Raw genomic sequence first — 15363 nt, 5'->3', positions numbered from 1 at the left:
TACAATTATAAAAACCCTGAAAGTGATCACGTGAAAAGATAGAAATCTTGCATTATTAGTTTATTTTGGGGCTGGACAATATAGAGAGAAAAAAGCACATCGATAAAATATAAATCATATTGATCGATATCAATAATTATCAACAAATGCAAAACACATATTTTAAGTGCAGCCCCGACAATTTATACTGTTTAGTGGGCTATTTATAGGTAAAGAACACACAAACACTGAATTCAAACCCTTTATTGAACCAACTTTTTACCAAAACTCCATCCATCCATCCATCCATCCATTGTCTTCCGCTTATCTGGGGTCGGGTCGCGGGGGTAGCAGCTTCAGTAGGGAGGCCCAGACGTCCCTCTCCCCGGTCACTATGGTCAGCTGCTCAGGAGGAATCCCAAGGCGTTCCCAGGCTAGCTGAGAGACATAGTCCCTCCAGCGTGTCCTGGGTCTTCCCCTGGGTCCAGGAGCCATCCTAACCAGATGCCCGAGCCACCTCAACTGGGTTCTCTTAACAAGGAGGAGCAGCAGCGGATGACTGAGCTCCTCACCCTATCTCTAAGGGAGAGCCCATGCACACAACGGAGAAAACTCATTTCAGCCGCTTGTATCCGGGATCTCATTCTTTCAGTCTTGACCCAAAGCTCATGACCATAGTTGAGGGTAGGAAGGTAGATCGACCGATAAATCGAGAGCGTCGCTTTTTGGCTCAGCTCTCTCTTCACCTCAATGGACCGGTACAGCTCCAAAACTGCAAGTCTTTAAAAAAAGAAAGAATAACGGTGCTCTGTGAACTCTTTGAAGGGGAGCGGAGCTTATTGGTTCCTGGGTCTGCGTTTGTGATTGGTTGGGAGGATGTAATGACTAATATTCATAGACGTTATATACGTAGACGCCTCATAGGGCGAGGTCTGGCGTCCGCCATGTTGAATGTGGCAATTCTGCTGTTAGACTCAGATACTTAACCAGTATCAGAGGGAATTTTAATCTTAGAATATACTTTATATTCATAATATTTTTATCTTTGTAATATTACGAGGTTTTTTTTTTTTTTTGTTTTTTGTATCCCTTTGGATTCATTCTCCTGACTTCATTCTCGTAAAGAATACAAATAATTAAAAGAATCTAACCTGGCCCTATTAATCCAGGACTAATATAGTTCTGCGGCTGTGGCTATTCTGGAAATGTTGCCTCTTGCAACATGTGTGTGGGAGGGGGAGGGGGTGGTGCTCACCCAGCAGCAGGAGCGGTGGGGATTCCCTCTTGTCAAAGCGGAGCTTCCGGTCACTCCTGTAGTTAATCCAGCACGCTTCATTGGCTTCCGCGCTGATGCAGCAGGACCTGCGGGGTGCAGTTCCATCGCGCCGGGGAAACGCTTCACCCTACATGGAAGAGATGGGCAGCTACAAACTCAGGGAGCAGAGCGCGCACCTCAAAAACTACAAAAATATTTAATTTGCGTATTTCAGACATTACCTGCAAGCAAGATCGATGCAATTTGAGGGAGCGCTCGGAGGTCAGCGTTAAGTTCCTTTCCAGTGAAGAAGAAATATTGTTTGTGTCAAAACTTTTACGAGGCGACTCCTCCAGAGATGACAGAGCTCCGGGCGTGGTGCACTGTGCTCGACTTCCCTCCCCCTTCCCCAAAACGTGTGGGAAGACAAATGGATGTTGCTTCGGGTTCTGGATATTGCTGCAGCCGCCGTAACTCTGTGCGCTCAAGTTCCCGACCTCCCGAGACGAGATCCTGGATGTCACCCAGCTGACTGCTGCACCATGTGACAGAGAGGCTGTGCTGTGATGGGAAACCGTGTGGGCTTTCAAGATTGCATTATAGGAGAACACATTTCCGGTGCTGTCCAGATGCACTTAACAGAGCAACAGGCTGACACTTCACCTTTTATCATAATGCATCAACTGCACGCACGCACTGTACTCCTTCCAAAGAAACAAAGAAAAACACAAAAAGAGAGAGAGACTCAGGGCTGTGACACAGACTTTATTTACTAAACACCTGCAGTTACTACAAATAGAGAGCAAATACAGAATTCATCTCTCCTGGACTTGAAAAGCTGCATCTGCCTCGCATAGAGAAGTGCTTTCCAAAAAAAAACAAAAAAAAAAAAAAAAAAAAAAAACGCAATTGGTTTTCCATATGTCAAAAATGAAAAAAAATTAACTGGATGAACAGATATGATGCCGAGGCTAAAATACAGCAAATCCCTCCCTGCTAGTGGCAGAAAACGGACTCAATATTAATGAAAAAGTTGTTGATCCTGAAGATATTTTACAGTAGAACAGATTCAAAATATAACTCCGGCATCAAAAAAACATTTTCAGGAAACTTTTTTTTTTTAAATATATAGATATATATATATACACAAACTGCCCTGGATCAATTTGTCCCTTCACCAGTTTGTACCTCCAATTTTGCGCCTTTTCATCCCATCTTACATTTCATACCCACATACACAAGCATTGGTGTGTTTGTTTTTCCTTGCAGTTAGGTATTTTTATGACTTACAGAGATTCGTGGCCATGAAAATGATCAAATCTGCTTTAATTTGTATGTTATCTCATTTCCACTTATTTTGGCTGGAACCCCAGTGAACTAAGGAACTATAACAGGCTCTCATCGCTCATCAAGTTTAAATAATTTAAGGTCCCTCCTGCTGGTAGATTATATTTAAAGCAGTCATAAAACCACAGTCAACTGAGTAGGCTATAAAAATCTTCGGTGAGGTTGGTATGAAATGTCCTACAGTTCACAACTGAAACTCAGGTACAGAACGACCAAAAGTGCAATGGTACAAAATGGCGAATAAGCAAACTGCCCAGGTTCCTCCGTAAGCATGCCTTCTTTTGAATATATATTTTTCCCCAGTTTTGTTCTAAAATTTATTATATTTTTTAAAACACTGTGTTTTCAATGGCATCAATATGATCTCAGGGTATGGTTCCTTTGTTTATAATGTTTGGCACAAAGTGGCCATCATAAAAAAAAAAAAAAAGAAGAAAATTTGTAAATCTGTGTTTTTGGCACTTTTCTCTTTCAGGAAAGTATCACACAGTTTGGGTCAAACTTAAAGTCGTAAAGGTTTTAAACAAATATATATATATACACACACACTGTAGAATTCTCTTTGAAATAAATGTAGATTTACAGACTTTTTTCCCTCCTTTTTGCCTTAACAGTCTAGCACATTTATTTCACCTTTATACAGAAGACGTGTGGAAAAGGTTTTATTACCAAAAAGCACTGGACTAGACTGTTGGCTAAAAAAAAAGTCATGGCAGCAACAGGTTTAACCCTCCCAGCAACAGACCAATCACATATCAGTCATTTTTACATGTTTCATTGGTTTATTTATTTTTTATGTGTGGTATCCATGGGTTGGTGACTGGTACCATTTATTATAACTGTTTATAAGATTTTCCATTATCCTGTTCCTACAGCTGAATGACTGGGGTCTTATCTGGCTGTATGGAGCACAGCCCCTCCCATACAAATATTTCAGATAACAGTAGTCACAATTACAAAATTTGGAAGCAATATTTTTAAGCATTTTAATTATGTTTATAAAAAAAACATAATTGTGTTAGCCAATGTATTATTTATTTTTACCAAAAGTAGGACAAAAAATGTGTTTATGTTTTAATTAAAAGCAATAAGAGCTTTCTTTTTTTGTCTAAATATCTTGATGCTGATGAAATTTTCAGACTAGTATTCATACTTATACAGTCTCATACTAGGCCATGCCTAGTGTGTGCCCAGCTGTATAACCAACCGTGTGGGTTTCATCGGTCACCTGATTTATTAAGCCAAAGGCTGACCCAGTCTTACATCCATGCTCATCCAGTACGAAGGCCCAACACGCTGTTAACCAGTTTCTCTTGGTACCAAATAAAGTATAAAATATAAAACTGAACTTCTGTTCTGTTAAATTCAGATTACTATTGCTTTCCTCTGCTCCAAAATAAATGTTCTCCTCATAACCCACAACATAAGAGCACCTTCGCATATGGAGAAATCAAAACGTTATTTAACTTTTTCCACAATTCAAAAACTATTTGTCTTTTGTTAGGAGAACGCGCTTAAAATTCAACGGAGGTAATAAAAACAACTTTAAAGCAACAAGAAGAGAAATGAATACATTCTGCTTGCATTACTGAACCACCGAAGATGAAGCCTAGACCTGGCTGACGAGACCAAACCTAATCACACAGATGGGTTACACACCCCTAGGTAGAATAAAAGAATATACACCAGCACTGAAACGTAGATTTTTTTTTTTTTTCAGGCCTCTAAATTAAAAGATGGTGGAGACGTCGGCGGTGTAGCTGGAGACGGTTAAAGGGAAGAGACATGTCTACCCAAAGCGGAGGAATGTTGGCTCTGAATATTGCGAGCAAACAGTATGGCAGCATGGCTTCCCTCGCTCTTCCGCTTCCCTCTAGAAGAACCGGCCAGAGTACTGCCTCACACTGAAACGGGAAAAATAAAAATTAAAAAAGTTATTTAAAACGTGAAGAATATTTATGCCAGCAGGAGCACGACACGGGTAGGGGGGCGAGCAGTTGTAAATACTGGATGCTGCAACCTGCGAGACATCCTTCGAGTGGAGCTCAGGTTTTAATAAGAATAGCAAGGTCAAGGCTGGGAATAAATCCTGTCTGCTGGAACTGACAGGCCAACTCAGACCTGCTCAATCGTTGAGCGATGAGGAAGACAGAAAATGAACAAACTCGCTTGTGACATCAAGTAATACCCTAATTACTGACTCAACTACATTTCATCCCCCAAATTAGTCAAAAGTGCCCAAAATGATGCCTCTAGGTCAGGGTTCTTCAACAGGGGTACTGCATGGGGGTCGCAAAAGTTTTGGTTGATAGACACTTATTTTCCTTTTCACATTTATGTTTAAAAATGTCCATTTAAATAGCTTTTATGCATGATTACATGCAATTGACAGACATTGTTGATCTTGGCAGGTTTCAGTTTATTGTGTTATGTTATGTTTAAAAATGGCAGTGGCATGGCCACCCTACTCACTGTGCCTCGAACATGTTTAAAATAAAAACATGAATATATGAACCTGTGTATTATTTGAGTATCTTAGTATTGAATGCACAATAACAAGGTATATTTACACATGGCACTACAGGACCAGTTTGATATAACACAATTTTATACAATATATATAATTAGGGGGTCCCCGCTCCATCTCACCATCAGTTTGGGGGCCCTTGGCCTGGAAAACGTTGAAGACCCATGCTCTAGGTCACTTTATATTTAGTAAGTTTCTTCCTCACATTAAATTAGCTTAAACCAATAAGTGATCCTATGAAATGCATTTTAAAAAGGTTTATATTCAAAACAAAAATAAAAATCTATAAATCCCAACCAGAACAGTAATGACCTCTAAAACCTATTAGTTTATGCCTCTTCTCTTAAAGACATGCTCTGTCGGTCAAATGGATAAATAACTTTTTTTTTTTTTTTTCCCCCGGTCCTACACGAGCAGCGTAAGAAGCATCGACGCTGCAGTGCGATGATGATGATGTTTGCTTGAAATCACATGCCTGTTCTGCAGTAAGTACTGGGCGTTCTGGATCTGGTCCTGTGTCCCGGTGATGGTGATGATGCGGTCCTCAGAGCCCTCTAGTGGTTCATCAATCTTGATGGACGCCCCAGACTCATGGCGGATCTGCTTGATCCTCTGGCCGCCCTTCCCAATGATAGAGCCCGCCAGCTGCACGCCGGCAAAAAGGAAATCAGATTTAGGAGCTCCAAAAGCGTTTCATTTGTGTCACCATTTGCTAGACATAATCAAGTTTTAATTACATCTTTTGGGATGGTGACTTGGGTGGAGATAACCGGGCCTCCAAGGTCACTGTATGACCCTCTGCCACCTAGAGAGAGAGAGAGAGAGAGAGAGAGAGTAAAAGACCTTTGCAGGGAATCTTTCTTTAACCGAGGCTTGCAACCAGAACAAGCATTCCCTTCAGGTTAGGAAACAAGACTTCAAGACAGTAACGATCCATCTCAACTCACCAGATGGAAATCGTTCCCAGGAAGAATTGTTGTCTTTGGAGGGAGAGAAAAAAAAAACATTAAAAAGGAAACAAGAAAAATTCTTTGTAACACAACATAAGATGTTTATGCAAAGTTTTGAGAGGGAACCTACTGCAGTCACAGGGCACCGCCATTTTTACAGTCAATGCAAGAAGTTCACACTGGACGTTTTGGACATTTTAAAATGCGGAGACCAGGGGTAAAGGTAAAGAAACTTGAACATAAGGTCAGAGGATTTAATACCTAAAGCTAATCTAATACCTGCAGTTTATCCCCTCCCTTGAGCGCTAACGATAACCCTAATATTGGTGGATGAGAAACTTAAACCTAAGGTCAGTGGATATAATACGACTTCATTAACTTCCTTTTGGGACCAACTTCTGGTTGGAACTGACTCCTGCTGATTTCGGGAAATACTTTATTTTTTTATTCAATTTATTAAGTTATGATCAATCATGCGTATTAAAACAAACATTTCTGGATTGACTTGTGCCGATTTCATTAGACATCTGAAGTGTACTTCCAACACAGATAGCAAAAATAGTGGCGCCCTACAACTGCCACCGGGTACTACTGGAAGCTTCTAGGCCCGAGGCAAACTGTTAACATTTTGTCCCACCATTTCAATTATTAAATCTACTTACAGAAATCAATCTTTTGGGTTTAACCCAACCACAGTTTCACTAAAGTAAGACTAAATCTATTAAAGCAATAAGTGAGTCCGTAGGCAGGCAGATGGGTTCTAAGTGATGCAGAATTGGCTCATTATAGCACCAATTCTTTTTCATTCAGCTGTTTTTTTTTCCTCCCCTCGTTTTAAAACCGCTTGCCCAGAACAGTTCCCAGGAATGCATTAGCTGTGCTATGTTTGGCAATGACTTAGAAATACAAAATGTCACTCAAGAGAAAGTAGTGAAGGTGTAAAAAACACAATAATAGGTTGAATCTGTTTTTTTTACACCTTTCTACAGCTTTTTTTTTTTACACCTTTCTACAGAAGACCGTTAAGTCAAATTAAGATTTTACAGATGCCTGTTTCATTTCAGTTAAACCTTTTGGCTTTACATGCATGTGTACGACACTGAAATATTTCTACATGCACTGTCTAACAAAACACATCATGGTGTAGCCTTTGGTCCAAATTATACATAAAAAACTGTTTTGTAGTTATTCTCACACACCAGTTGATAAGTGCTTCCAAAAAACAATTTTTGACCATTCATGCTTTCCTGAGCTCTCTGGTAAGTACAATAATATTGGATGCCACTAGAGCAGACCAATGGAAACAGGCTGGGTTTTTTTCCAGGTTTAATTTGATTATACAGGAAGTGAGTAAATTTATGGAGCCAAATAACACTCCATCAATTTCAAGGCTAGAGTGTACAAAAAAATGGCAATATTTACAACTGATTAAATAAATGAACATCATGACTTACCATATCCGCCTCCACTCTGCATTTCAGAATCACAAAAGAGGGGAGACAAAAAGGTGTGATTCTTAAATACTTTGACAGGGAATAAGAACACTTTAAGCTTTTAGTAATATGGAAACATTATAAACTCAGAACACACATGTGTTATATTACAGGACAATAAGGCTGTGGCCAAACCCCGTGATGTCTCAATCCTACTTGGAACTTTATTGTACAAGACATTCATTGCTGCACAGCCGAAGACACTGCGGACAGTGCTTTGCAAATAAATACCCAGAAACAAATATGTTTCATAAAAGCTGTCCTCACAGTTGCAAACAGTGGCTCTTTAGGTTACTTTTACGTTCTCATGTCGCAACAGAGCATGTCTGAGAAGTTTACAAATGCAGTAATTCACACAATGATCTTCGCTCACACATTAGGAAGTAAACTTGAAAATTTTAAGTAAAAAGGTGATAGGCTTGTGTTTAAAAGGCAGAGCAACTCTTTGACAGCTAAACCTGCAACCAGCACTAATCTGAATTTCATTTTAACCCGCACCTTAAAAGTCCGTACTACTGCTCGTATGATGGCTAGCATGTCTGTTGTTGTTTTTTAACAATATTTAAATCTCAGGAGTTATCCCTTTTTATGGCCAGAAAGTATTCTTCTGCCCTCTTTTGCATGCAGCTAAAACCTGCAGGGAACCACTTCAAGAACTGCTCTGGTTCAATTGCTCGCCTGGTGGATCTCTGGACTGCTTACTCAGTTGCTCAGTGGTAACCACGGAGACAACTGTTGCCAGGCAACAACAGGTCTACATGAGTGTGCATCCACAGTGGGGAGAAAAAAAGAGAAGAAAAAAAAGCAGCCATATCAGAGCCACTGTGCAGTACTACACTCAGAAAAGGAAATACAACCGTCATCTGAAAACACTATTCACAGGCAGAGACTACAAAGACTTAAGAGGCAACAAAAACAAGTCCGCCTTTAGGCTGCAGCTGATTGCACTCACCATGCTGTCATAGCGGTCTCCTCTGCCTCTTCTTTCACTATGAACAACAACAAAAAAAAAAAACTAAGCTGTTAATAGTTACTACAAAAGGGTTTTCCCCCCCCCCACCAAAACGCTCTAGTACTAGACCATGAATTTGTCCTATAGGCCCTTCAAACTGGTTCTTAACAAAAAACTGTTAACTGGCTGATTTTTCCACAGCCAGAGAGGCAGCACTGATGCACGTCACTGCATTCCTTATAAACGCCTCTTCCAGTAAATGTCTGATCCTACCTCTGTTGGATTCTGAATATCTGTACAGAACCACAGTGCACGGAGAACACTGCAGCCGCTACAAATGGCCAGATGTTTTATTACAATTATGTAGAAGATTTTTAATATTAAATACATTTAAAAAAAAATTTGCATTGAAAAATAAAAATAAATCTGAATACCTCAGTTTATATGGGCACAAAATCGATTAACCCGATCATGACGTACGTTCAGGTGCACGAGGCTTTATTCAGAATACAGGCACTGTGACGTGCAATCCTCAAATCTCCCATAATATCACAGTAGAAGTTGTACTTTCATTTGTGCCGACGTTTTTTTTTTTTTTTTAACCTTATTGATCAATCATATATAAACAAACGCAGAAGTGTCTTCTGAGCGCTCAGAATGGACCCATGCCAGGTTCTCAGAACGCTTAAGACGTTACTGCTCTCGCTAATTAAGCTACAGGCTCAGCACCACATGCTGTTGGTCTACCTGCGTTACAGGATGAGAGACACAGGGCACACATGCGCAGTCAAAGCACTCTGTCCCAATCCGAATGACACGATCGGAACAAGTGTTTGGATGGACCCTGCTGGGATTAACAAACGGCGAATATCACCCGTCTCATTCAGAATACAACTTTATTCCGACTGAGCTTAATCCGATCACAATATTCTGATTACCGTGTTTACATTAGTAATTTTTTTTCCTCGGATCAGCCCGTTATTACAATTACTTTTCGCCATATAAACAAAGCTAATGTCAAAATATTTTTCTTATGATTCCCACAATCATAATACAAATAAATAAATGAGGTTTTTGTAAACGCGTTAACATTTAAACCGAAAAGTCTAACCCGTGACTGACATGCACAGTCAAAGGGGGAGTTAAACATGCAATTTCAAGCATGATTTATAAGCAAGAGCAGGTGATACTAATACACCGGATACGGTTATAAATGAAGACCACCAACAGCATTTGTAAAAATCAGTTAAAACATTTACAACTAAACCTTTATATGCAAGTACGTGACAAGCGACACTGAAACAAACAGCAGTAGGAAATAAAAAGACTTGGCACCAAGAAAGTACTGGACCTGGTTTAATATAGGAAATGATTTGGCTTAAAAAAATATACGCTCAGCTTTAAAAAGAAGTCTCACCTTGGTCTGTCATCCATGCTGCCATGATAGCTGCCATGTGAAAACCGGTCTCCTCTGCAAACAACATAGCACGAGAAGAAAAACAGGGTGTGAAATATAAACGTAACGATTTGAAATAACTGTAAAGCTGTAGTTTTTGTTCATGTTGCAAAATAGAAAAAAAAAAAAACAAGACCTGTAGTTTTTTTTTTTTTTTTTTTTTTTTTTTTTAAACAAACCTGATTACTGTCAAACCAGTAAAGTCAAGTTAGCGCATTGATCAAAAAAGTTGTATAACCAATCAGATTGGGACTGATGGCACCTAAAGATAATTAGCCTAATCCTCACCCTCCTCTTGGCGGTGGGGGTGGGGGAAGGGGCAGGTTGCGCGCTCGGCTCCCTAATCGTCCTCCTCTGCTGAGCGGCGGTGGCGGTGGACCTCGGCGGGGGCTCATGTCATCATAGTCCCTTCTGGGGGGAGGCAAAGGCCTGCTGCCACGTAAAGGGGGCATGCGGTCATAGCTGCCACGCACACGAATGGAAAACCCCCCCATGGGTCGTCTGCCCCTATCCTCAAAGCACAGGTTGAAGCCGCCATAGTCGTAAGTCTCATCGTAGAAGTTGGGGTCGTACGGCTGAGTGCGCCCTTTGATTGGTGCCTGCAAGTTGAAGAGTTGAGGTGAAAAGACGACGGTATATTAATCAACGCCTCAGTAAACTGCTTTCAGAGCAGGTTCCCCGACACGGATTGCACCAGATGTATCAGTATAAAGTATGTTCAGGGTGCCTGCAGTAAGTGGAAGGGTAAATGTACCTCTGATACGAGCTCCAGGATTACTTTTATGCATTCCACCACACGTTCTGGTTTTCCTCCCACTAAGACGACCCTGTCTGTGGAGTGTGGACAGCACTCCTGGAACAACTTGATGGTGGTCTGAGTGTTCTGGCACACACAAAAAAAGCCGTTTTATTTAAACCTGCTCAAATTCATATTCCGACCACTGTCACACTGCACACTCCCAAAACCAGCCACCATAAGCCTTTCCTAATGACTTGCAAAAATTGCATTGTAACCACTACAACTTGTCAGAGCAGTAGTAGAAAAAAAAAAAAAAGTCTATGAAGATGAGTTTGTAGGCGGACCGACGCGCAAAGTAGAGGGCGAACACATTTCCAAAGGTAAGACTTATCATTGTATTTACTGCTCAGCTGTTAGTACAGAGGATTAAAATGGCTAATCTGGGCTGTGTCCTACCTCTCTCAGCTCCTTTATCTTGGCACCTTTCACTCCAATTATGCCACCAGCCAAGCTCTGATGGATCAGCAGGCGAAGCTCACAGTCAAAGTCAATCCCACTGTAATGTTGGTACTAAAAAAACAAACAGAGGAGCCGCAATGTTAGTCTTGGTTGCTTAGCACATATTCCAAAAAATGTTATTCTCTCAAGCAGTTGTAACAAATATACATAAACAGAGAGTAAATGTTTGACAAAAAAAGTTAGAAACACAATGTGAAGTTAGAAAATCCACTTGAGTTCTTGAATCCTGTATAAAAGCATACATTTATTTACCTGACTCCGCCAGATAGATTTGCTCCGCATATCCATCTGGAAACCTTCAGTTGAAGTAATTTTGGGAAGGGGCGAAAATACTGGTTAGCTGATTGGCCTATGTTGGTGATAGACGGGCCAAATGAACCAATCAGATTCGTCGTCGCTCGTAACAAAGCGACGACGAAAACACAACCACAAGCCAAGCTGCTCTTGCTGCTGCAGGTAAAGGCTCGTTAGCTCAGCAAAGAAATACTCTGTAATTCCGATAAAACTTGCTCGATAGCCACGCTAACGCTAGTTTCATCAGCTGAAGCCGCCATGTTGTTTAGATTGAACTGACGCGCTTCCCGTTGCGTCACACCTCAACCCGCCTCAAAGCCAACGCTGATTGGACGTTCGTTTGGTGAACGGCTCCAAATTTTCTTTAACGGAGAGTAGCCAGACTGATCTGCGAGTGAAACCTTGAAAGCTCGCGAGATCATGATGGTCTCACGAGGCTATACATTTATACCAAGGTTTGAAAAAGTAATGGTATAATAAGCTTATATGTCTACCCACTCTTTTGAACTTCTTATACTTTTCTATTGTTCTTCTTTTGCTTTTTTTTCTTGTCTGTTCAATAAACTTAAACCACAGTAACGGTGTCACAACTGCTCAAGTTTTCTGTCATATGTGACAAAAATGTAATTTTGCTTTTTTTTACAGTTTTATTTCAAACTGCAAACTGTGCATTTTAATAAAAGATCATAATAAAAATAAACACTAGCAATTAGTTTCATTGGGAGCTAAATATGTTTTAATCAAATTAATGCATTTTCATTAATTTGATGTAAGGAAATGCACAAAAACAAATCTCAATTACAAGATTCTACAAAACATTAAAAGGAGGTTTTATGAGAGGGAACATTCAAAATGTTGTCCAAATAGATTAAAAAATAGTTCATCACCTAAATAAAGTGGTTTTAGTGTTTAATTTCAGATATAATGTCTATTTTAATGAGAGAGGAGACAAAAAAGGAGCTAGACACAAAGTCTTGGTGCCACCTGGACCCATCAGCTTTCAGCACTAAAACTGCCACTAAAGAAAGAATTGCACACCTCACGGTGACTTGTGCCACTGACTTCACCTTTGCTCATGCGGTCCTCACCTTTCTGTCACTAAGCTCAGGGGAAATCTTGGCACAAACCACTTTTGCAAGGTTTCTTGATGTGTTTTAAGGATGTTTTTACTGAGCGTGAGCTTAGCTCAGCCCTCAGCTTCCTCCTCAGAAGGAGGGAGTTGTCATAAGGGACCCATCCACCAATCAGAGGCAGACTTGAGATAACATGAAAGATGCAACATACTTAAAAGTAAATGAAAAATGTATTCTTATCTTTTTTTCTCTGTCTTTAGACAGAGTACAAAAATGTCAACAATCTATATCTAGCCAAAATACTATGCCATGATTAGGGCCCATTTCACTATATTTCACCATTTTCAATAACATTCAAGGCATAATCACACAAATTATTATTTAAAGTTATGACTAGTAATTAATCAGTTTAAAGCTTTGTGAGATTCTGAATTAGCTACCTAAGATTAATATGAGCTTAACAAAAGCCGAGTAGTTATGTTACAACAGGTGGAACTTTTTACTTTTTTTTTGTCAGATTTCATAAAATAAAAAAGGTAAATTACAGTTGATCAAGGTTATGTAATCTTATTATCCCAGAGATTTCAGGAAACAACTTTTTTATATATAATTTTTTTTATAGATATAAAAGAGAAAAAGAGGAATTTTTGAAGCAACCTGGAGGAAAGCATTTGAAATAGAGCCAACGTCAAGTCTAAGCGTGTGCTTGCGTGCACTATGTGACCTATAAAATACTCATGTATGAATATTTCATGTACGAAGAGTATTGTTCAATACATTAATTCACCAACAGTTGGAATAAAAGTCCACCTAAAATAAAAGCAATTAGTTTATGTTAAACATTTGTTCAAAAGGTATGTAAATGCCGTGAAACCATGGCTAATTTACTCAAGGTTGTCACAGCATGACAATTTTTGGCCTTTTTCAGTTTAAAAGCTTTCTCAACAGGAGGAACCGTCCGCCATGCCACAGTGAGGTGATTGGCCCAAGAGAATAATCTAGACATCACTGCTTTGTTTTAATATATATTTACATATAAATACATTTAGAAAATTGCTTGTACATGTATCATCAACAATTTCCAATGCATGCATTGTAACGTCGATAACCGACTGCTGTGTGCTCACGCAAAACGTAGCCAAGCCACCTTACCTCCTCTAATGTTGGTATGATTTTCAGGAGAATATCTCCGATAGTGTCGATGCTGGCGCTCACACTCAGGATCCTGTCGGAAACCAATCCCACAAAAAGGAATAAAGGCATTACAAAACAAATACAGCGGGATAAAGGGATAACCCTGACCTAAAATATACGCAAAACAGTCCGGCAAACAGATCTGAAGGGTTTAAACAAAATACAACTCCCCCCCCAACGCTACACTGACAGCAGTAGACATGCATTGACTCCAATACTAATATCAAACGTAGGAAAACCTTTAAGGGGATGGTGAGTTCCAGGTCACCAGCCGTTAAACCAATGTGAAAGTGGCCACACAGATTTTTTTGGGTAAGGGGAAACATTTCTATAACAATCCCACCACCAGCAAGTTGGATAAAGAGAAAGTGATTTAAACAAAGTAGCTTCATTACAACTGCACCACCAGCTCACCTTCTCACTGTGACCACAGGGTTGGGAAGGAGGGGGGGGGGGGGTCTAAGGTGTCGAGGTGAGCAGTAGAAGACATTAAACAGAGGGGTGGGGGGGTTACCAAGTTTTGTATAGCACAGAGGAAGCAGGTTGGGGAGGGTGACATGACCTAAGAGTATCAACAGAGGGGGATGCAGCACAATGGAATCAAGAGACATCAATGGAGTGACAGAGCGAAGGGGGGGTGGGGGGGGGGGGGCTCTACAGGAAAGCAAGCTCTCTCTTTCTCATTCTCTCGCTCTCTCAGAGATCATGAGACAGTAATGGTGAAAACAGTGTGGGGAGTAGGGGCAGATGAGAATGTGAGGTTGGAGGCAAGGGGAAGGGGATCAGAGGTGGGTCACAGAAGGCAGAGCAAGGGGGGGGAGGCCTGCTTTTCACAAATTTTCTCACAGCACCAAATAAAACCATCCGGCTGTCATGTCGCTGAGTACAAAACACCAACTACTTTGTAGTGGGCTGTCAGACATTTTCCACATGATTAACTGTAATGACAGAAAGTCCAACTTAATAGGAGATGCTTCAAATGGACAGAAGAAGAAAAAAATCAAGGAACAATACATGTCTTATAGAGAAGGGGGGTGGGGGGGTGTTTGGTGAAAGGGGGGTTGGGGTTGGGGAGGGGGTGGGGGGGTGTAAACTGTCATGTATATCAAAATGCTCAAATGGAAACAGAAGGTAGGCTATCAAAGACAAGTGTTTCACTGTTCTAATCAGGCAGTGAGGCAATAACTGGTGGGACATACCGCTCTGGGCCACTGCTGTCTGGGACTGAAACACTGGCATTGTACTGCATGGACCGAGGAGGTGGTGGTGGTGGTGGTGGTGGTTGTGGTGGAGGAGGTTGGCATTGGGCAGGGGCATTCAATCACATCATGTCAAGTTAGGTGCCCGAATAAGGAGGGGCACAGTTTATGGGCGGGGCCAACCGGGAGTGTCAGATGGGCGAGCGGTCAGGTTTCGTTGGGGGGGCGGGCGGGCGGGCGGAGGTTGGGCCAACGTCAAGGTGAGCAACGCAGGATGGGGCATGTCGATCCGGTACATGGGCAACGGAGGAAGGTGGCCGAAAGTAAGAACAAAAAACAAGTAAAGGAGAAGGGAAGAGGGGGAGAAGGAATACAGTTTTAATTGA

At 40.9% G+C, this 15363-nt stretch overlaps 1 protein-coding gene and 1 long non-coding RNA gene across 6 annotated transcripts in view; one reads left to right on the top strand and one right to left on the bottom strand.

Annotated features, from left to right (window-relative positions):
* hnrpkl (heterogeneous nuclear ribonucleoprotein K, like) overlaps positions 1 to 15363 on the bottom strand; it is a 38318-nt gene that overhangs the window by 15528 nt on the left and 7427 nt on the right. For 4 of the 5 annotated variants that reach the window (XM_036140336.1, XM_036140337.1, XM_036140334.1 and 1 more), the window contains 10 exons: positions 14978 to 15021; positions 13737 to 13809; positions 11155 to 11268; positions 10714 to 10842; positions 10248 to 10558; positions 9921 to 9974; positions 8504 to 8540; positions 7513 to 7528; positions 6056 to 6088; positions 5846 to 5913 (listed from right to left, as the gene is read on the bottom strand). In XM_036140336.1, coding sequence (XP_035996229.1) covers positions 5846 to 5913; positions 6056 to 6088; positions 7513 to 7528; positions 8504 to 8540; positions 9921 to 9974; positions 10248 to 10558; positions 10714 to 10842; positions 11155 to 11268; positions 13737 to 13809; positions 14978 to 15021 — 879 coding nt within the window. Of the gene's footprint in view, positions 1 to 1979; positions 4486 to 5583; positions 5754 to 5845; positions 5914 to 6055; positions 6089 to 7512; positions 7529 to 8503; positions 8541 to 9920; positions 9975 to 10247; positions 10559 to 10713; positions 10843 to 11154; positions 11269 to 13736; positions 13810 to 14977; positions 15022 to 15363 lie in introns of those variants that run through there. The other variant, XM_012879788.3, reaches the window with a different exon arrangement.
* LOC118563950 lies at positions 4746 to 5316 on the top strand. Its single transcript, XR_004931544.1, has 2 exons — positions 4746 to 4837; positions 5282 to 5316. It is a non-coding gene; the product is annotated as an uncharacterized LOC118563950 (long non-coding RNA).

Source organism: Fundulus heteroclitus, chromosome 8 (assembly GCF_011125445.2).
Source record: "Fundulus heteroclitus isolate FHET01 chromosome 8, MU-UCD_Fhet_4.1, whole genome shotgun sequence".
NCBI classification, from domain to species: domain Eukaryota; kingdom Metazoa; phylum Chordata; class Actinopteri; order Cyprinodontiformes; family Fundulidae; genus Fundulus; species Fundulus heteroclitus.
This window is presented reverse-complemented; position numbering and strand designations above follow the sequence as displayed.